Source organism: Hippocampus zosterae, chromosome 14 (genome assembly GCF_025434085.1).
Source record: "Hippocampus zosterae strain Florida chromosome 14, ASM2543408v3, whole genome shotgun sequence".
Classification (NCBI taxonomy): Eukaryota; Metazoa; Chordata; class Actinopteri; order Syngnathiformes; family Syngnathidae; genus Hippocampus; species Hippocampus zosterae.
This window is the reverse complement of record NC_067464.1, coordinates 10,037,663-10,059,717: the sequence shown is the minus strand read 5'-3', so window position 1 is coordinate 10,059,717 and position 22,055 is coordinate 10,037,663. Positions and strand designations below refer to the sequence as shown.

Sequence of the window (22,055 nt, the reverse complement as noted above, 5' to 3'; positions counted from 1 at the left end):
CTGGGCGTATTTGGGCAAAGCACAGTTGCAGATTACATATCCTATCTATCCTATCTCCTGCTGACTCTGAAAAGCCTATTTTCAGTCCTGTAAACCTCCAGAAGACTTTGAGATTTTTCTGAGCAATATTACCTTTCAGTGACCAATCTCTGACTTCTCTCACCCAGTTCAGTTTGACATATGGAAAAAAGGTATTGGGACACAAGGCCCTGATCATTTACAGCAGGGATTGTCAAACCCATTTTTGTCACGGGCCACGTTTTAGTTACCGTTTTTCCCTTGGAAGGCTGTTATGACGGAAACCATATGAAGAAGTCAAGAATAACAATTTATTCAACTGTTGTTTAAGTTACTGCAATGAGTGGTTTGGCAACAAGAAAATGCTTACAATATCTCTGTTATTTGTTACGCATGAGAATACGAATTTTGGTAAAGATTTTAGCAAGCATTATGTAAGTTGACATGTTTGATTTTCTTTCGCGGGCCTGTGATTTACAGAAAGGGAAAATGGTAGAAACTTGATCTAGTTTTCCATTTGCAGCTATATAAAGCATTATAACATCCGGTTTAAAACACCGGATGTTATAATACAGTTATAAAGTTATAATACATCCGGTATTTTAGTTTAACATATTTAGCGACAAGAAAGGGGCAAAATGGGTTCCGTTCGCACTCAGTGATGGTGGGAATGCGATTGCAAATGGTCATCCATCATTATATGATCCCTGAAATTGATCGGCAACCAGATCAGGGAGGAGTTTCCCTTTTGTCATGAAGTCACCTGAGATATGCCAGCTCAAGCGTGACCACGAAGAAGATCAGAGATATTAAAAAACGGGTGGATGGATGGATGAAAACAGCGACAATCAAAACGTGTTGGATTGTGCAGGTTTACCCAACGGACTTTCCCATGCCTGTCTATCCAATCATTAACCTTCATACACAGTGCAAATAGTATCACGATAGCATTTATCCGGAGAGACCTTTCCTATCATATTTTTGTTGGTTAGTCCAGATGTTTATTGTTAAAGTCCTGGGCTGGCTGTTTTAAAAGCATCATTCACATTCTGCGCAGCTGCACATTGCATCTGCTATAAAGTGAACCTGATGGACCAAAAATAAGTGATGAGCTGATTCAGGTTCACATCACAGTGAGTCACAAACATAGCTTTTAAAGTGAGATTTGACAAGAGAGAGAGGGAATCTTGACACATCACGATTCCATTCGATTACAATTCAGAGGGCTGGAACGCGTGAGTGACGGTTCACACCGCTGCCTCGACTGTGGGGCGAAACTATGGCTTTTGCTATAGTGACAACTGGGACAGAGAATGAAGCAAGTGTCTTTCCTTACAGTTGCGGAGGCCAGAGCGGGAGGGACAAAAGCATTTTGGAGTCCGCTTCATATACGACATTTACATATTTTTTTAAATTAGTGTGTAGATTTGTGTAAATTGCACTCATTCTGCACTACAGTAGCCTCCTCTCCACTTAGCCATATGTTGTTCCTTGAAACCTGACACTGGTTTATATTTTCATGATACACTGTTAGAAAAACAATAACATGCTAAATGAACCATTGTGATTTGCGGTGTTGGTAAAATTCTACGATGAATCACTCAGAGAGACGTTTTCAGAAATAGGCAGCCCAGAAGATTTACTCGGTTGTTTCACTTCGCACGTGACCAGTGGGGTGCCACTAAAGAAAAACAACTATTAGTATACAGTGAAAGCATCTTAAAAAAAATCATTTGCATAGCAAGATAAAGTACAAAGTAATAGAAGGAGCAGCACAAATGATTCATGTCCCTTGCAGTCATAATCAATCACTGAAATTTATGAATGCAGTCAGAATCATTATTTGACACTTGTTCAACTTTGAGATCATAACAGGTGCTTCATTTTCATTGGTCAGCTTTGAGTTGTCTCGTGAACTTCTATTTCGTTTCCAAAGGACAGCACTGGTGACTTGGTACCAAATAGGACAAATCCAAAATGAGGGCAGATCCCCTGGTTGTCACATGCCTCCCTCTCCACCTACCCAAAACTCACCACCGCGGAAAACATTTTCCCCTCTTCCAAGCGGTAATGAGAGCACACGGGGGAGGTGACCACGCTGAGCTGCTAGGTCAGCTGTGTTTGGCTTGGAAGATCTGGGAAGGAAAAAAAACAGTGGTTATGTCGCTGTCAGCGGGCCACCGCAAGTTTGAAACAGTTTCTCACAATAATACAAAACCTGACGGGAAGCCATGACTTATTCTGCTGTATGAGTGGCAACAAGTGTATGTAAAAAGGTGGGATTAAAGAATGAAATGGGCTATAGATGGCCCACGGGCCATCCTTTCCCCACCCATACTAGTCCAAATGCTCACTGACTATGAGTCTGCTATAATAACAATTTAGAGTCAATTTTGGAGGTTCTACTGTGTTTTAACAGTTGTCTCGGGTTGCCATGTTATTATGTGTTTGAATAAGCGCTCTCTCAAGCATTAAAGCCATCATGCCGGGCTCAAATGTAGGTCACATGTTGCATTCCAGGAGACACCCCAGCGCAGTGCATCCTCGGTCCGGTCCAGTAGCATATGGCGCCTTGCGCTCCGCCAATCTGCCTGCTCAAAGTGTGTCACATAGGAAAGATAACGGCTTTAGAAGTGAATGAGTTTTTATGAGGGTCGGGGTCTAATTTTCCAGATGGGATGATGATGATGATGATGGAGTAGAAAAGGGCCCGTGTGCCACTTTTTGCAGCGGTTTTGCCCTAATTTTCAGACGACCCCTTGTATGTAGACTACTGTGGCAGGCACTTACCCACAGGAAGCCCTGGCCCCGGAATCGAACCGATGACCTCTGTGCTATGAGGTGGACGTGCTAAGCAGGCGACCGCTTTGCCACCTTTAAATAAACTGTATATTTTATACACGAGTGCTTGACACCAAGATTCCAATAGATGCCAAAGCAAGATTTAGACATTAAACATGGCTTTAGCCTGAGCACAAAAACAGCGGGTAAGTTTTTCAGCGAATCAAGGATACATGACTGTGTGAATGCCAAACCACGATTATGTGGGTGTTCACTGTACGGATTCTGAAGGCCCTGTGCAGATTTGATTAAGATGGCAAGCCAGAGGCTGAAATCTGATTGGGAAAACAAAATCAAACATCAATCCACATATATGAGGCCGTAGAAAAAGGAGACATAATGGTGAGTGCAGACAATTTCCTGGAACAAATATTTGAATTAAGGTTCTAGACGTGAGTTGGTGGTTTTGCTAAAGTTTAGTAAGCCTGCAGAGAATGGCTCGCTGGCCCTGCCTGGCCACCACCGGTAAATTAACACTTATGTGACTTTTTTTGGATGGCATCCAATAAGAGGAAGGTCACAGGTACATCTCACAACCCGAGCGTGATGCACAACTTCATCCCCCTTTGGGGAATACAAAACGGGAAATGAGCCGTCGTACTGCAGTCAGGCCTGTTACGGCTCGTGTGGGAAAGACTGAGTCCATTTAGTACCAGAATGGTCAGATGGGAAACCAACTGCTTATTGATTGCACGAGCTGGACCCTCGCCACGCTTCGCGGAGAAAGAAGCAAAAGCAGAGAATTGAATTATCAAAGCCGCAGGTGTGACGGTGCCACGGTACCATTGTGCCAATCAACCAAGAATGGTTGCATTATGCATTTTGAGCTCTTCACATTCCCATAAATCAACCGCAGCACCACAGATGGCTTCCTTTTAGCAATTAATAGAATATTACCCAACGGCACAGGCAGGAAACATTGTAAATGACACGTCGCTATGAGGTACAAACGAAATTAGACGCAATTATTTGGGCGACGTGAGATGAGGCTTGATTCGCACCCTCCCGCAGGAATAGGCTGTCACATATCGCACGTCTCCGACCGATGAAATACATGTGTGCTTGGTGTGTGTTGGCCCATACGAGAGCACTGACGCAGGATTTGCAGGCGTGTGCTCATCACACGTCAGTTCTAGTGAAGAAAGTGGAAATAGGGTTAACATTTACACCTGACAAGTGAGGTCATTAGTCAAAGCGCTTCTCAAACTTTTGAACCCACCGACATCCCGAAAGAGTTGGTGGATGGTTGGATGATCAATATGTGACATTGTGTTTAAATAATAATAATAATAACTGGAGTTTTCAGTCAGTTTTGAATTGCAACTTGAAATTACCTCCCAGCCTCACAGTAGTGAGGTTGGAATTTTGGCCCTCGCCTTCCTGTGTGGAATTTGCCTGTTATTTCTGGCACCTTTCTGGTTTCCTACCAAATTTCAAAAACATTTCAAAACATGTCGAGCAGTGGGAATGGTGTTTGTCTAAATGAGTCCTGCAATTGTTGATCAGTCTTTAGAAAATGGATGGATGGATGGATAGATGGATGAGTCTTGAACCGTGAATCGTGAACCGTGTACCTTGGGTCGCAAGTCTTTAACTGCCACAAATCTCGAACTGTGGATCCTGAACCGCGAATTTTAAACAGTGAACAGTGAACTGTGAATCCTGAACCGCGAATCTTGAGCCGCGAATCGTGAACCACGTATCTTGAGTCGCGAGTCTTGAACCGCGAATCTCGATCCGTGAATCCTGAACCGTGAATCATGAACCACAAATCCAGAACCGCGAATCCTGAACTACGTATCTTGAGTCGCGAGGCTTGAACTGCAAATCTCAAACCGCAAATCCTGAATCACGAATCTTGAACCGTGGATCGGGAACCGTGAATCGCGAACCGCAAATCGGGAATCACGAATCTCAAACCGCGAATCGCGATCCACGAATCATGAATCGTGAATAGCGAACCGCGAATAGTGAATCACGAACTGCGAATCTCGAACCGCGAATCGGAAACGGCAAATCGTGAACCATGTGTCTTCACTCGCGAGTCTCAAGATACGCGAATCCTGAACCGCGAATCCTGAACCACGAATCCTGAACCGCATATCTTGTGTCGCAAGTCTTGAACCGCGAATCTCAAACCGTGAATCCTGAACTGTAACTAAATATTCAACATGAGACAGCTGCGAGGAAACACACTGGCATCCATATGTTCCTTTGAACCTCTGGGACACAACCTTAGCCCTGCGACTTGTCATTCAGAGAATGCGGGAAAACTGAGCAAGACTTGAATACAGAGGGGAGGGGAAAAAATTGCCCAAAACCTATAGCGTACTACGTTTTGGGCAAAAAGTACTTATGTGGCTGCGAGAAAAACAAAAGACACATTGCACTGAAAGTGTCAATGTTGCTTTACTACCTCCTCTTCATGAGTGACCATGAGCGTGGCACCTATATGGTGTTACTCAAATTGGAAGTTCCTGGCTGACTTTCCTCTGAATTCTACATGCAGTGTGTTTTCTGGCGGCTAATGTGTCCAAAATAATTCCGACATGGTCAAACTACAAGGTGACAAGAATCCTGACCTTATACTATTATGTTTAGTCATACTTTGCCAAATGACTGCATGCAGCTGCCCAGAGGCACGGCATTGCTTTGGATTAAATATTTAGCAAGGGAAGTGTCAGCCGCTTTAGCACCAAATGTTAAGAACCAGTTCAACAATAGGTCATTTTTTATTGCTTTTTCTGGGATATTTATTACGAAAGAAGCAGCGACCTGAACAAGGGCTGATCAAAGAAGACAAAGCGCTGAAGAGAAAAGAGTCTGTTTCTCAGTCTTCCATGAGGTAGATTATGTCCTCTATTGCTGCTGATACAAACTATTTTAACCGTTTCATGCACCCTGTAACCTGATAACACGACAAACGGTCCGCTGTAGTAACCACTGATTCTGAAAGTGGTTCATTATTAATGTGCATCTCAGTGACTTAAAATAACATTTATGTTAGTAGTTCAATTCAAAAGGGGATCATCAGTATTACCTGTACATAGATTCACTACAAACACTGAAATCTTTTCAGTTTATCTCGGTCACTTTGGTATATTTCACAGATCCGAAATGAAATTTGCAAAGCAGAAAGTACACTCCTCAAAACTCTACATGCGAATGTTAAAACCTCATGGTTCCCTTGGAAAAGCCATTATATACATATTTGTGTCAGTGCCATCGGAATGACAAGACTTGGTGTCACTGTGTACGGATAAGACAGTCAACTAATTAGTCATGTTGTTGTCAATACGATGGTGTGCTCTGGGGGATGTCGCTGATGGAAAATGTTGCTTAAGTTTTGGGGACTAATTCAGTGTTCTAAATTGAAAGTTATACCTTTGTGCATGTGGAAGAGTGATTGCAAAAGACCGGACAAGATTCACATTTCTCTTTGACTGTTTGCAATATAATTTGATTTAAAAAAAAGTCCTGATTCAAAAAGGATAAGACAGCGCTGCATAGAACAAAGGGAAAAAATTGAACTACCAGTTTTGAGAAATTCAATTCTGATCTAAGGAATGTTCTGAAGCAACCGAGAAAAGCTAATGCTTTCCTTTCCAACCATTTTCATAGTTATAAATTACCGCTGACTAACCCTTTCATGTACAAAATAATTGATAACCTGATCAATTGCCCACTGTAGTAACCACTGTCCCTGAAAACGTGGCCCGTGACACATCTTTAAATGCTACATGAGAAACAATGCAAGTGATTTTTAACATAGAACTTCTGTAGGAATTAGCTTTCCTAAAAACTATTTATTTGAGTTAAATTCATCTGTATAATCGGAAAGTTTCACATTTTTAATTGCATGACCGGCACAAAATAGCTTTACGACAATATTTCAATTGATTAAGCTGCATCTGGAAATGCACATTTCGTTACGATGACCTCTGCAGCATTTTGTAGCCATTAGTGTTCAATGATGCCATAAATGCGCCTCTCTCTCACTCGCACACATGCACTGATCTCCACTAAGTGTTTTCAGAGGGCTGGATGGAGGCGTCCAAAGCTTGTCAAGATCTATTAGCACAAGGAAGAAGTGGACGACAATTTTTTTTGGTTCACTCAGTATTTCACAGAGGCACGGTTCCCACTCAATAGGCTTTGGCTCCTTACCCACAAGTTCCTAAAGCCTGCAAGTCTCCATGGCGACAAAGCTGCCATGTGTGTCTACAGCTTGCCTGCTGGGGAAAAAGGAGGCTCGATGCACTCTGCATCATCGAGTGACAGCACCCGTGCATCGCCTTCCATATGTAAGCGAGCTTGCCTTTGCTTTTGGTCATTTCTTATGCATTGAATTGCATACTGTCACACCATCATAAGGGCAGTCATTGAAAAAGGGGGATTTATTATTGTGGTTGCCATGGTGAAGAATAACAGGGCATCACATCGAGAGCTTTCTCATGTGGTGCCCCTCTTATGATAAAATAAACCGGTGTCTGCAACCATGACAATAATGGTTCTGTTTGTAAAAGCTCTTTTTTTTTAATTGGAGTGTATTAATTTTTTTTAAACTACGGTACATGAACTTATTATCCATCCATTTTCTGATCTGCTTTATCCTGACAAGTGTCGCGGGGCATGCTGGAGTCTATCCCAGCTGTCTTCGGGCAGTAGGCGGGGACACCCTCAACTGGTTGCCAGCCAATTGCAGGGCACACAGAGAAGAATGACCATTCACACTCACACTCATAGTCACACCTAGGGACAATTTGGAGTGTTCACTGAACCTGCCATGCATGTTTTTGGAATGTGGGAGGAAACCGGAGTACCCGGAGAAAACCCACATAGGCACAGGCAGAAACATGCAAACTCCACACAAGAAGGCCAGAGCTGGAATCGACACGCTAACCACTGGATCAGCGGGCTGCCCATTAACTTATTATAAATATGCAATTGAAGTCCAATTAATGTATTTTTCGTAAAATACTGTATTGAATGTGCATTTGACAAGTAACCAGCGATTCCCTGGGTAGAGGGACCAAACATAACCAGTGCTCCCCCAAAAGGTTAATTGTCAAGAGATGCCAGAATGGTGGAAAAGCACTCTTTCTGTCTGAATAAAGTCACTTAATTCATTTAAACATAGTTTCATGTGACCAAGCTGCAAAAAGATGGTGGCAATGCACTAGTTTGTCTCACGAAAAACCTTAACTCACTTCAGCAAAGTTCGTCAACACCAAGATGCCAGAAAATGGTGCTTAAGTAAAACTTGCTAGTTTTGGCCTGAGTGCAAAAATAGTGAAGAGGTGCACTTCTGAGAAATAAATAAATGAATAAATCTGTGAGTATGTGAATACCGTCCTTGCTCCGCACAAAAATTCTGACTGAGTAATGGCAAGTCAAGTTATTTATTATTAACACTTTCAGGGACAGAGGTTACAACAGGGGATGGCATATCATGTTATCAGGTTACAGGTTATCATTATTGGTGCACGGAAGGGTTATTAAGAATCTTGAATTGCATCAATAGTCTGCCAATGTACTGAAAGCCGGATACATGGATGTCAATAATCTGTGCTATACGTTACACATACGTACAGCACATTTAACAATAAAGTTGTATTCAAGGTGCCTCAATTGAAGATTTGTCCTCTTTTCTGATCAAAGTTAGCAAAGGCCAAATTATTGGATATTTTTACTTTGATGTGGAGTCTGCTTGTAAGGTAAAATGTTGCTTTTCACTTTGACTTGTTCCCACTTAATTATGAGTGCGATGGACATTATTCTGTGAATTTTATTTCATGAGACCCTGACTGTGAACGACTCACACACCTGCGCGCAGGCACACACATCCACGGCTACACTTGGCCACACCCCACTGAGGTGTTGTGTCATCCTGGCCACCCCACTGGAAAAAAAAAATTCTGGCCACACCCCTGAACCTGCAGGCTACTTTTACTCAAGCTTTTACACAGATGTTGGACACAGTGGCCGGGACCCTGATTTCATCTGGCGCTGTTGGCGTCATTGCGTATGGAATAGTAAAAGATGTGCATTTAGCTTTGCACTCTCAAGAGAGTGTACTCATAAGCCTTGAAAATGAATGCACATACAAGACTACAGTTAGGGACTTAAGGACAAGTACAGTTTCGTAGATAAAATATATGAATGTGTTTCCGTTTGTCACTCTAGCCGTTTGCTCCCAATGAGATTTGTTGGAGAATTGAAGCACAGGCTCTCAGCACAGTGATGCATGCCAACCTGATTGCACACGGGTGTTTTCACTTGTCACTTAGCATTGTTGCACACCTCCTGCGTGCAGTATTATACTGTCAACTTTTATTGCTTTTCATTTTGCTCCCTGACAGCTCAGATCCCGCTCTTGCCGTTTGCTGCGTTCTTCCTGTCGCTAGCGTTGTTTGTTGGGTTATTATCACACAATTCATTTGTGACTGCACAGTGTCGCCTCAATCTCCAAAGTCTGAAGGCAGATGTATATGGATCAACCCCCCCCATTCCAAAATTATGTCTGTAGAGTCAGCGGCGGTTGATTTGAAATACGCATTTAAGCAGTACTTTGACTTTTTTTCAGATTATGTTTTCACATTAAAAAAGGTTTAAATTATGTTTCATCAATATTCTTTTTTTGACATATTCAGACAGCAAAAAAGTACAATGAAACCACTTTTATGCTCTACTTTCAATCATACGACTGCAAAGTTGTTTCCATTAAACACTAACCTCAACTTTTATTGAAAAAGCACTTTAGAAATATTGCATTTTACAAGGAATATGAGTATTTAAACACACTTCCATTTTTTTAACTTGTAGAGGTGTTTTTAAAAACAATGAGCTATATTTTGACCTGACCAATATTGTTTCCGACACCTCACCCCTACACTGAAAAAAATGGTGTGTTGAATTTACTCAGTTTTATTTTGTCAAGTGTTTGCATGAAATAAAATCATCTGAATTCAGACACATTTTTAACTTAGGAGGTACGGGGAAGGTCTTAAGTTGTATTTTGAATGTTTTTATTGCACAGTTTGCACTTTGAGTTGCATTTCTATGTATGAAAATTGCTATATCAATAACATTTGATCGATTGAATGATTGATTTCAAAAGGTTAAAATTATGCGGCATTCATTTCAACTCTCCTCTGAGCTCTACTTTGACTTTGATTGATGTTGTTTACCCAGTAAAGCAGTTAAAAGGATGCAACATCAATATTTGTCCTCAAATATGAGATGAATACTGTCAAATGGTGCTGCGTTTGGCTTGGATCCAGTCTGTTGTCTCTCAGCTCAAGTCGGCTGGCGGAGCGGCATTGAAAATGGATGGATGATTGGATGCCAGAAGGTATATTTAGACACTTCTCCTTTTTGACTTTCTTTAATGTTACTTTCTCAGTTAAAAGGAAGGGGATGTAAAATCAATATTTTTGTCAAATATTATACTTATACTCAACTCAAATCTGTTTTGTTTACGTCGCACTTTAACCCTTTCAGGGACAGAATGGACAGCTATTTAAATGTTGTTTTCTCTCATATTAATTCATCTTAATGTCACATTTGTGCATCAACCACTACAATGGACCCTCATGTGTGTTGCCATCCACTTCCATTTTTTTCCATGCCTCAAGACTAATAAAAACGCTTGCCAAAAAAAAATCCTGATGTAGATTATCATTATTTTTGCATGAAAGGGTTACAAACGACTGTTGCTTATCTAGTGATTGCTAATTTGCTATAGACTCAAAAAGGGCTTAAACACTCTTCTGTGGCCTGCTTTGACATTTACTGATGCCGTTTTCGAATTTAAAAAGACAACAGTTTGTTAAATCCATATATAGTTTCCTCCAGTGTTATATTTTAGAGCCAACAACTGTATTGGAGCTTTACATTCACTTTACTTGGATGTTGTTTTTTCCCCTTTAAATTGGCTTGAATTATTTCAAATCAACTTTTTTTTCACTCGAATAACTTATTTTTAGTTACTAGTATTGAATGAATTAATTAAATGAAGGGTTCTTATGCCATTAAAGTATCATACTTGAATGTAAATTGTGTAATTAGCAAAATTTTGGAAATTATTCTGGTAAACCTAACTCTGGCCACTGTGGGTCGCCATTCACGCGCAGGGAGGACAATCCTAGCTGGATTGTATTTGTTTATTTATTGTCGAAGTTAAATTATTACGGCATATTTAATCTTTCTTTCTTGATGTTTATGTGAAGATTTTATATTTGGAAGTAAATGTCAGAAATCCAATTCATATTTTTAACGTTTTTTTTCTCATGCATTTGCTAGCTAACAGCCAATCAGAGCTGACACCGTTTTGCATACTACTTATTATAACTAAAATTATATCTAAAAAGCACAATGACAAAAAAAAACGTCTTGAATCTTCACAATTGTAAGTGATGCATTTTACTTGGGTTTGTTTCTGCTTGTAATGTGTTGAGCATAAGTGTCTGCTTTTTACTTTCAATGACTTCTCAGCCATGTTACTTTGCTACAATGTGAACGAACGTAATGGATATTGTTGCCACTGACTGTAAGACTCAATTGTTCGATACTGAAAAGAGAAAAAAAGTATTCAGACATGTTTCCTGACCACTCCTTGCTAACACGGAGCTATGCCACAGAAGGTGAGTGGTTCCGCTTGATGTCTACATTGTAAATGAATTAAAGGACTCCTCCAAATTTTGAGCTGGTCTCTTGGGGTAAAATAGGAGAAATAATATTGCAGAGGTGAGCAAACTACGGCCCACGGGCCGGATCCGGCCCGTTGGTCTTTTTAATCCGGCCCGCCGAAGATTGGTGCACAATTAAGGTTTTTGAGGTTAAACTGAGGTTAAACTGTGTAAATTGAGGTTAAACCGTCCGCAAACTGGACCGCTAATAAGAGAGGAGGCGAGTTCTATAGCGCTAACTATGAGCATCGAAGACTTCAAAGCGTCCCGAGGCTGATTTCAAAAGTTCGTTGCGCGACATCAGTTGAGTTGTCACACATGTATGTTGTTAACATACTTGGACGTTCATGTAGGACATATACAATAGTTGTTTCACTGTTTTCATTAAAAAATAAGTATGTTCACACTTTAATGCTTTTGTTCTGTTGATGTTTGGTGTGGACTGTCAACCTATGCAGTTTTTTATATGTACCGTATCTTGTGCTGACCCGGCCCACCTGTCAAATAGAAATGTGCCCCCCCGCCCCCGAGTCAAAAAGTTTGCCCACCCCTGGTCTATTGTGCCCTGGCTGGCAACCAGTACAGGCTTTCCCCCGCCTACTGTTTGAAGTCAGCTGGGATACGCTCCAGCGAGCCCGCGACCTTTCTGACCATAAACGGATTTAGAGGATGGATGGACAAGTAGATATACTGTATTAAACTGTTTAATCATTGCGTGAATCATTACCCAAGAAGAGTTGTACGCTGAAGAAACACTGGTAGACCCACAGTGAAGACGTTACGCAAAGAAAGTAAAAAATTACTCTGTCGGGACAACGTTTCCTCCGCCACCCATACCGCAGAGGAGAGAGGAGCCCACTCCTTTTCCGCTGTTCATTTTACGTGTTGTGGTCACTGCACTACATACCCCACTCGGTCACGCAAAAATATATATATAATAATCACTCCTCCAAATGTATTCCAAAGACCCAAACCGCAGACGAAAGTGAAGCCTACGCCTTTTTCCGTTTGCCCTTTTACTCGTCTTTGTCACTAACCCCCCACCCCCTCCCCATCCCGCCTCCGACGCACACAGTCACACGCACACACACGCGATGAGTTTCTCGTGGAAGACGGTCTCGGTTTGCCTCAACCTGATTCTGCTATTTGACGCTTGGCAGCGGGGTTCGAGTTTGGAGGTAACACTGCTACACACCAATGACATTCACGCGCGTATCGAAGAGACCAGCGTGGACTCTGGGAAGTGTCCCGAAGCGGGTCCCTGCTTCGCGGGAGTTGCGCGACGCTTCAGTAAGGTGACGCAGATCCGCAGGGAGGAGAAGAATGTCTTGCTACTGGACGCCGGCGACCAGTTCCAAGGCACCGTGTGGTTTAATTACTACAAAGGCGCGGAAGCGGCTCACTTTATGAACAAACTTGGCTATAACGTGATGGTAATTGTCTTTTGAAACGCTTCCAGGTCAAGTCTTGCAAGTGTAAAGAACCTTTGGGTTGTGTGCGCCACAGGCTTTTGGGAACCACGAGTTTGACAATGGAGTGGAGGGTCTTATCTCGCCTTTCCTGCAGAATATTAATTGCTCAATAGTGAGCTCGAACATCAAACCGGACCATACTCTGGTGGCCAACTTCACCCGCTACTACAGGCCTCACGTGGTGATCAATGTGGGCTTGGAAAAAGTGGCCGTGGTGGGATACACCACCACGGAAACCCCCTTCTTGTCCATTCCAGGTAAAAACGTTGACACGTGCAGTATCACCATTCATTTCAATTTTTGAATTGTAAACTGTGATTTGAGCCAATTCATTGCCTATATAAGGCCATGTCTCTCTCTCTTCCCTATTAACGAAAGGAGGATGCGGTAACCTCATAGACCATATCACGTAATCAGAAATATCCATCGGTCGCTTCAGTATTCATAGCCCTGTACTTAAGTAGAAGTACACTTAACTCATTCAGTACCAGCCAATTCTAGACCCCCCCCCCCCCCCCCGCCCCCTCCCTCCGTTTAAAAAAATACCCTAAGTCTTGGAAACATTGAGGAAAAATGTATCTGGAGTTGAACGTGTGGAGTGTGAAAAGACATAAATATGTCTTTGGGAGGGAATGAGTTTTAATGGGGGGAAAAAAGACTAGCAAAAATAAAAGTAGTGCTTCAACTCCTTAAGTACAAGTACAAATTCTAGAGCTTAGACTCTCACCAAAATCTCTCTATTCGTGTTAACATCAGCGACAGAAAGCACAACTCTCTCTCTCTCTCTCTCATCCATTTTACCACTGTTAACTTTAATGTTAAAAAGTTAACGTGTAATGAAACTTAAAGCTGTCAATTTCATATTCATCCTTTAAAAAGTGTACATTTCCAATCAGAATGGTGCAGTCCACAGAAATAATATTGAAACCAAGATATATAAATACTTTTTTTTTCCATTGTCCATTTACATGTCGCTTCATACATTTATTTTGAAATTGATATTGCAATGGTAAAATCCTCTCATTTCTCAATGGACTTCTGCATGAAAAGGTAGGATGGATTCACAATTTGTACAAATTGTATGGATTGTTTTGTCAGAGCTGCACGAATCAGTTGCTAAACCTTGACTTTGTTCTGATGTTTGCGTATTAGGGCCACACTTAAAGTTTGAGGACGAGGTGGCATCCCTGCAGGTGGAGGTTGACAAGCTGCACACACTCGGCTATAACAAGATCATTGCCCTGGGACACTCTGGCTTTGATGTGGATCAATTAATTGCCAAGCGAGTCAGGGGGATCGACGTAGTTATTGGAGGACACACCAACACATTCCTATACACCGGTACGTATTTGCCCGTCATCTTCAATCAATACTTCAATTGTGATTTGACATAAATCCAACTGGGGCTGGAACCCAGCATATGCTCTTACATACATAGATATGTACGTGCATTTTCTCGTTTTTTTCTGAAGTTTTGTGAAGACTAAAGACTTGCCTATAGGATGAATGGGCATATGGATGCTTGTTTGTCTGCATGTGACCTGCAATTGAGTCCAGAATGTACTCCACCTCTTGCCGAGAGTCATCTGAGATAGGATCCGGCTTACCGGTGAACATTATTTCACCTTTCAGGAACAGCGGTTACTACAGTGGACATCTTATCATGTTATCAGGTTACGGGGTGCATGAAAGGGTTAAAGCAAGCTTTATAGAAACTGGATGCTTGGATTAGGATGCAGTGGACAACTCCTACATGCTTATATGGATGAAGCATTTGTTGCATTGACATTGTTGTCTGTCAAAGGATGTCAAGAAAGGCATGTTAAAAATCAATTGCATTTTACGTCAGCACAGCCCTCGATCCCCACCCGGACAAGTTTTGGGATAAACTAAACATGATCGTGAAAAGAATAAGATGGTAGATTTACATTAAGGAGGAAACATTAGATGAGTCTGTGCGAGACTACAAAGGACAAGATTTAGTATTGATTGTCCAACAAATGAATGCGGGGCCAGTTTTGCTCATATCTGTTCCAATACTTCCTAATAATTAAGGATGATGCATTATGAAATTGCAAACTCAATATATTTTTTATGACCATTACGCATTTGTGTGCCATTTTTCAAATACAGTATTCATTTAAAAGAGGGGGAAATTATTTGGGAATGTTTTAACTGTAAATTTAAAATGCTTTCTATTTATAACAGAAGTTCAGTATTAGTTGACTTATTATAATGTAAATGTAGGAAGTATACAGTAACCCTTTGATGCTTGATACCATTGTTTATATATGATGGAGTCAGTTATATTCTGAGCGGTATTGCAATCGTACTTTTGTTCCAGTAAATGTATTCACTTCAATAACACATTTCTAAGGGACAGATCTGTTGCCTCAGTATCTAAGCATAATTTATACCTGGGAGTTGGCTTCTGAGGATATTTACATGGATGATGTCTGCTAGACTGAAAGGCCTTTACCAGTATACACAGCAAGTGGGGGGCTTGTGTATGTTGAATCCAGGCGATAGGGGATTTTGCTCCACCTTGTTTCCTATTCCGGGTAATTTCTTAGAATCTTCCAACTGCTTGAATAATGTGTCGTTTGTGAATTGTTGGACTGCCTTTTTAATTTGCAACCTGGAAAGAGTCACACAGCACTAGTCTTCCTCTGCGCCATCCTTTCGGTCCCTTTTGATGTGCCGGTTGACCGCGTTGCTGGCTCGGTCATGCTGGCTGAACCTATTTACATGTTTATATGGTGATGCTGAGTAACGTGACGGGCAGCACAACATCAAAACAAAAGAAAGAGGGGGGGGAGCAATGCGATAAAACCGCAGCAGTGCATACAGGAGAGAAACCATGACTCAATTCTTGATGTCCTGATACTAATATCAATCGATATCAATGCCAACACCAGTATCAATATTTGGATCGATCCGTCTATCACTCGTACTTAACAATTATATAATTAAGCTTATATTATTGTGCCCTGTAGGACATGCTCCGTCTACTGAAGTGCCAGCAGGCCCGTACCCGTTCATGGTGAGGTCAGATGATGGCAGAAATGTGCCAGTAGTCCAGGCGTATGCCTTTGGAAAATACCTGGGCTACCTGAAGGTTACCTTTGACCAGGCTGGAAATGTTGTCAAAGCAGTTGGAAACCCCATCCTTTTGGACAAGAGCATACCTCAAGGTAACTTGCAGTAACTGGCCCAGTCACACCCGGCTGCGTGGGATTAGAATACGCTGCAAAAAGCTCGTTTCATGTTTTCATTTCTCCTTTTCGCCCTCCAGATCCCAATATCCTTGCTGATGTTGAGAAGTGGAAGGAGCAGCTGGCTCAGTACTCGAAAAAATATGTCGGCCAAACATTAGTGTACCTCAATGGGTCTTTTGAGGAGTGTCGTTTCCGAGAATGCAACCTGGGAAACTTGATTTGTGACGCCATGGTATTACACAGAAACAATTTCTATAAACTGTCAGCACCACAAACCACAAAGTTAACCATGAGACAATATGCTTGGCACATCAGCTTTGACACTAACCTCAGGTCCTTCCGTTGCATGTACAGCCCAACAATTTGATTTTGGGTTGCAGAGGCAAGGGAGATAATCACCCACATCCTGTAGGTCTGGGCGATAAAATGATTGTGGTTAGCGATTGCGCTAAATATCAGGTTGATCACGGTTATCACCTGATGCGTTTTTACTTGATCAAACGTGGTGGAAATGCGCTAAAGTTGTGTCTAAATTCATAGTCTGAGCCCTCCGAAGCATCATGTAGACTGCCTCTTTGGGTGGCATAAAACATGGGGAAATTAGACACGCCTGATGTCTTATAAGTGATATCCATCCATGCAGAATGCCAAAACATATACTTACATTTAAAAGTAAACTCCACAGAGTGCAAACGCAGGGTGCCTTTGACCATGTACTGTACATGTTTTGAGTATCAAAGATGAAGCCCTCTCATCTCCATGGAAACAAAGGCCAGATTTGAAGACCGCATTCATTTGGACACAGGCGTGAGGTCAAGTCATGTGCCCGACAAATTCAACCTTTGAAGGACAAAAACTATGAATTTGGGCAAAGCTTGAGTAGTACCAAACAAGTGATCGTGTGAAAAGCATAAAACGCAGAGGGACTAAGTCCAGCCTGTCACTAACTGCTGCCAGCACGCATAGCATTAGCAGTTTGCTGCTACTAACGCTGAGGCCACCGGGTGAAAGCAGAAATCGACCGTGTCATTGATGTTATAAAGCATGGCAAAACTGGTTGATCTGTCTTGGTAGATGATAATGATGATGCTAATGCATATTTTAAAGGCAGCACTAATGTCAACGGGCTATGTAGCGCCCAGCGGAATTGAAAGATGGTCATGTTTATAATCTACGGTGTCTTAATTATCCCTGAGAGGGCAATTCGTTTATTTTTGTTTATCTCCAAAAATATTTTGGGATTCTAAATTAAAATGTTCTGTTTTATTTTTATTTGCACTATTGAGTTCATTTTAATTTGCTTTGGATATGAACTCATTCACTCCCAAAGACGTTTTTAAACGTCTTTTCAGAATTGGTCCAGAATTGGTTGGTACTGAATGAGTTAATAAATATGATACATGCATTGAAGCATCCCATTATACAGTACCGGTTGTATTAATTTTTCACATTATTTTTGTATAGTTATATTTTAACTTGAAACAATGCAATTTGTAATGTTATTAAAAAAGATGCACATTTGTCCCACATGTTAATTCATGGTTGGAAAATTTGTGTTCACATTTTAAGGCATCCTCATATGCCCGGGGGAGGGCACTCTGTTTTGTGTTTTGCATAGGTAAAAACACTCAGTCAAGACTGTGAACTAGTTCCCCATGTTATTTAAAAGTTTCTCAACTACTTTGTACTGTTGGTTAATTTCTTTAAAAAAATATTTATCCATGTTCCTTTTTCTTTAGTTGACTCATTACATAAAACGTGAATGAAATGTTGCTTTGGTCAACAGTACGGATGTTTTAATTCTGGCAGTTTAAATAAGTTGAAGAGCAATATTTCAACATCGTGACAATAATCAAGATTGGTATTTTGCGATGATTTTTGTGAGCCATTTGAGCCACATCAGTTAACAGTTGAAAAGCACAGTTTCAAGATCTCACTTTGTTCTTTCCTTTTGTGATTGTCAGGTGAACCACAATTTAAAATACTCTCATGAGCTGCAGTGGAATCACGTGGCCGTGTGCATACTGAACAGCGGAGTCATTCGAACAGCCATTGATGAGCGCAACAAAAACGGTAAACTATGAAGAGGACAATTTTTTTTTTTTTTTTTAATTCTTCTCAACTTTGCAGGCACAGTTCACCTCACATTGAGGTGGTGTTCCAGCCATCCATTTTCTGATCCGCTTTATCCTCACAAGGGTCGCGAGGCGTGCTGGAGCCTACCCCTTTTGTCTTCGGGCAGTAGGCGGGGGACATCCTGAACCAGTTGCCAGCCAATTGCAAGGCACACAAGGACAAATAACCATCCGCGCTCACACTCACACCTAAGGGACAATTTAGAGTGTTCAATCAGCCTGCCATGCATGTTTTTGAAATGTGGGAGGAAATTGGAGTACCTTGAGAAAACCCACACAGGCAAGCTCCACACAGGAAGGCCGGAGCTGGAATCGAACCCACGACCTCTGCACTGTGAGGTCGACGTGCTAACCCCTGGTCCACCGGGCCGCCCAGATGGTGTTCCACATTCAAATCATGACAGCAGAAAACTGGGCCAAAGCAATGATGCAATCCTGTGTTGATGTACTTCTTGGCATGTGATGGGCAGGTGGCAGTTTTGTTTCATAACTCTTGTTGTTTTTGTGTGACCCTTTACTCGCAGGTACCATCACAATGGAGGAGATCCTGACTGTCTTACCATTTCAACAAACTATGGACTTGATCCAGATAAAGGGGTCAACCATCAAAAAGGCTTTTGAACGCTCCGTTCACAGATATGGAGGCAAGCATGGAGAATTCCTGCAAGTGTCAGGTATCATTTCTTATCTCCTAACAATATTGCCCAAGTTCATCATTTGGTAACTTCTGCGAAGCGACAAAAGCGAGACGGCAGGCTGTGAAATCATTCCAGGTTGTTTAGTGGCCAGTTGGTGTTGATCAAAAAATTGTCACTTCCACCTCACCAACATAAATCTAAGCATCGTTCCAAACAAAATGATGACGCCCTATTGAGGGTTGACCTAGTTCTCTGTTTCTAACAAAAGTCACATTTTTCTACGTTTGCAGGCATCCATGTAGAGTATGACCTGTCAAAGCCAGTAAACCAGCGGGTCGCATCCTTATCTGTCCTCTGCACCCAGTGCAGAGTCCCCAAGTACGAACCTCTGGACCTGGAGAAGACGTACACTGTAGTCATGCCTTCCTACTTGGTGAGCGGCGGTGACGGCTACAGCATGTTCAAGGAGGAAATGCTGAAGCATAATACAGGTGGGTAGATGGACGACATTTTAACCGAGTTTGTGACCACTTGTGTGTATGCACAAGTACTGCAATGTCTCCAAGTCTTATCTGCTGCAGTGTTTCTTATGATAAGGATATTAGTAGATATTTATCCTAAATTGTTTTCCATCTTTAACTCATTCACTCCCAAAGACGTTTTTAAACGTCTTTTCAGACTTGGTTCAGAATTGGCTGGTATTGAATGAGTTAATCTCAAACACACAAACTATTCAAAGCCAGAATGACTTGCGTTTGCAATGACTCAACATTTTCAGTAAAATGTGCTAGGCTATTGGCACTAGACAGAAGAGTGTGACTGTAACGACTTAGTCTCATTTTCCCTTGCACAGCAGATTTGATTTAACTGCCAACCATGTTGTGCCATTTAAAAGGCTATAGCTTTTGAAAGGAGAGATTACAGATCTTTGATGCACAATGCACAATGTCTGCCGAGTAATGGTCCATATTAAAATGCTAGCCTGTTGAATAAGCAGGGTGAATCCTTACATGTGGGCCAACTTGGGATAGGATAGGAGATTGCACGGTACAATCCGAAAGGGATGAAATATTAGATAAATCTGTCTTCCCACTTTCCTGGAACGCAGCATGGACGTAAATCTATAGTGCACCGGAAGTGGTGTGAATTACTTTCAAATATGAGGCACTGACAGGAACTGGGCTAATGGTCTAGTGGTTAGCGCGTCGACCTCACTGGGTTCAATTTCAGCCCTGGCCTCCCTGCTTGGAGTTTGCATGTTCTCCCCGGACTGGCGTGGGTTTTCTACGGGTACTCCGGTTTCCTCCCACGTTCCAAAAACATACATGGCAGGCTGATTGGATACTCAAAATTGTCCCGGGGTGTGGGTGTGGATGGTTATTCGTCTCTTTGTGCCCTGTGATTGGCTGGCAACCAGTTCAGGATGTCCCCCGCCTATTACCCAAAGACAGCTGGGATCGGCTCCAGCACACCCCGCCCCCTCCCGCAGCCCTTGGGAGGGTTAAGCGGATCAGAAAATGGATGGATGGATGACAGGAACTGCTGTGTTCGCTGCCTAAGTGTTGCTGACTTTACCATGTTTGATAAGTCTGCCTCGTGTAAAGAGTCTTATTCCATCTTCTGCACATTTGCCTACTGGTCTGTCATCGCCCTTTTCAAAACACACACATGCAACCACAATGGTGCACAAACATATCTCGGAAGTGTATTGGGGTGGGGGGGGGGGGGGGGGGGTGTAAAGGAGCAAAAACCAAACATCTGTCCATTCATTGGCTTTTATTATTATCTCTACTTTGAGTCAGCCTCAAGTGGGAAACAGTACAGGTTGACCTGTTTCAAGGCATATTGCTTAAAAAAAAGTTTTATTCAATAAATGTTTATCCTTGACGGCCCAAGACTTAAAGTGTGCTTTGAGTTTCAGCCGCATGTGCTATTGAGTTTGACACCCCGATAAGTTGAAGTCAAAAGAGGGAACGCAGCAATTTCACTCAAGAACAGCGTACTGGACAAAACATTTTTGATTTGTAATATTGTAGGATTCTGTACAAAAACAAATATTGTGCAAGCATTTCTTTTGTAAAATATTAACACGCCAAGCAATTATGAACCAAGGTATTTGCTTCTTGCAGGTGATATGGACATTTTGGTTTTGTCCAAATACATCTCTGACAGGAAGCTTGTCTACCCAGCTGTGGAAGGTCGGATCAAGTTCAGGAGCAACTCGGCGGCATGTTTGGCCCAAAGCCTCATCCTGCCATTGTTAAGTTTAGGCCTATCTCTGACATTCTGATTGGGAAACTATCATGAGAGATTTTTTCAGGGGAGATTCAACAGCAAGCAAGAAATGCTCCAGAAAAATGACAATATTAAAAAAGGTCATGTAATACATTTTTAGTACACTGAAAGTAGGCGGAGTAAAAGGTGAATACCTCCTACAAAATGCACGTGACATAAAAATGTTTACACGTTTCAAGTAGCCTGCCTAAGCCAAACTAGTAGCCGCCTGCTACTAGTCTGCCTGTAACTAAACACCTTTTTAAGATGCACTGCAAATAAGTTCAAATAAAAACTGTATCTGGAGAAATGCATACTTTTGAGATTCAGTGGTCGACAGTATTACGAATGGATCTGTACGTGGCCTTGAACATTTTTTTTTGGGTAACAGTTCATTTGGTGTTACTTTGCTTTGCTCAAAAGACATTTCCGCACGTATTTTAAGACACTACTTGTTTTGGGAGCACTGCATGATGCAACTGCATTGCCTCAACTGTGTGCCAAGCAACAACATTTCTATATTTTTAAATTATGTTTACATTTCATTTGATGAATAAAGAGCAATTTGACCTTAGTGTTTCATTTGTGCTTTGTTAACTCTTATCACTACTCGTGCTTGAACTGAACCATGTTCAAATTTCCGAGTACTAACATACAGTACAGTAATGACCCAATCTAATAGTGTCATAGTTCAAAAAGTATATTTCTTTTCCATTATTTTTGTACAGAACTGATTAAACTTCCCCTTTTCCAAAAAGAGATGAGAGTT

General features: G+C 41.7%; 1 protein-coding gene across 1 annotated transcript; it reads left to right on the top strand.

Moving 5' to 3' along the window:
* The first annotated feature begins 12,593 nt into the window (after positions 1-12,593).
* nt5e (5'-nucleotidase, ecto (CD73)) lies at positions 12,594-21,860 on the top strand. Its single transcript, XM_052086746.1, has 9 exons — positions 12,594-12,982; positions 13,056-13,278; positions 14,174-14,362; positions 16,018-16,215; positions 16,317-16,471; positions 18,204-18,312; positions 18,899-19,048; positions 19,303-19,503; positions 21,142-21,860. Exons 1-9 carry the CDS (start codon positions 12,644-12,646, stop codon positions 21,300-21,302), a joined length of 1,725 nt encoding a protein of 574 aa, XP_051942706.1. The 5' UTR covers positions 12,594-12,643; the 3' UTR covers positions 21,303-21,860.
* Positions 21,861-22,055: the final 195 nt, after the last annotated feature.

What these genes read in the sequence shown, in the direction of transcription:
- nt5e (XM_052086746.1), top strand. Translation starts at nt 12,644, where the DNA reads ATGAGTTTCTCGTGGAAGACGGTCTCGGTTTGCCTCAACCTGATTCTG. An exon ending in AGAATTCCTGCAAGTGTCAG is followed by an intron (nt 19,049 to 19,302) that starts GTATCATTTCTT and finishes CTACGTTTGCAG; the next exon opens with GCATCCATGTAGAGTATGAC. An exon ending in AATGCTGAAGCATAATACAG is followed by an intron (nt 19,504 to 21,141) that starts GTGGGTAGATGG and finishes TGCTTCTTGCAG; the next exon opens with GTGATATGGACATTTTGGTT.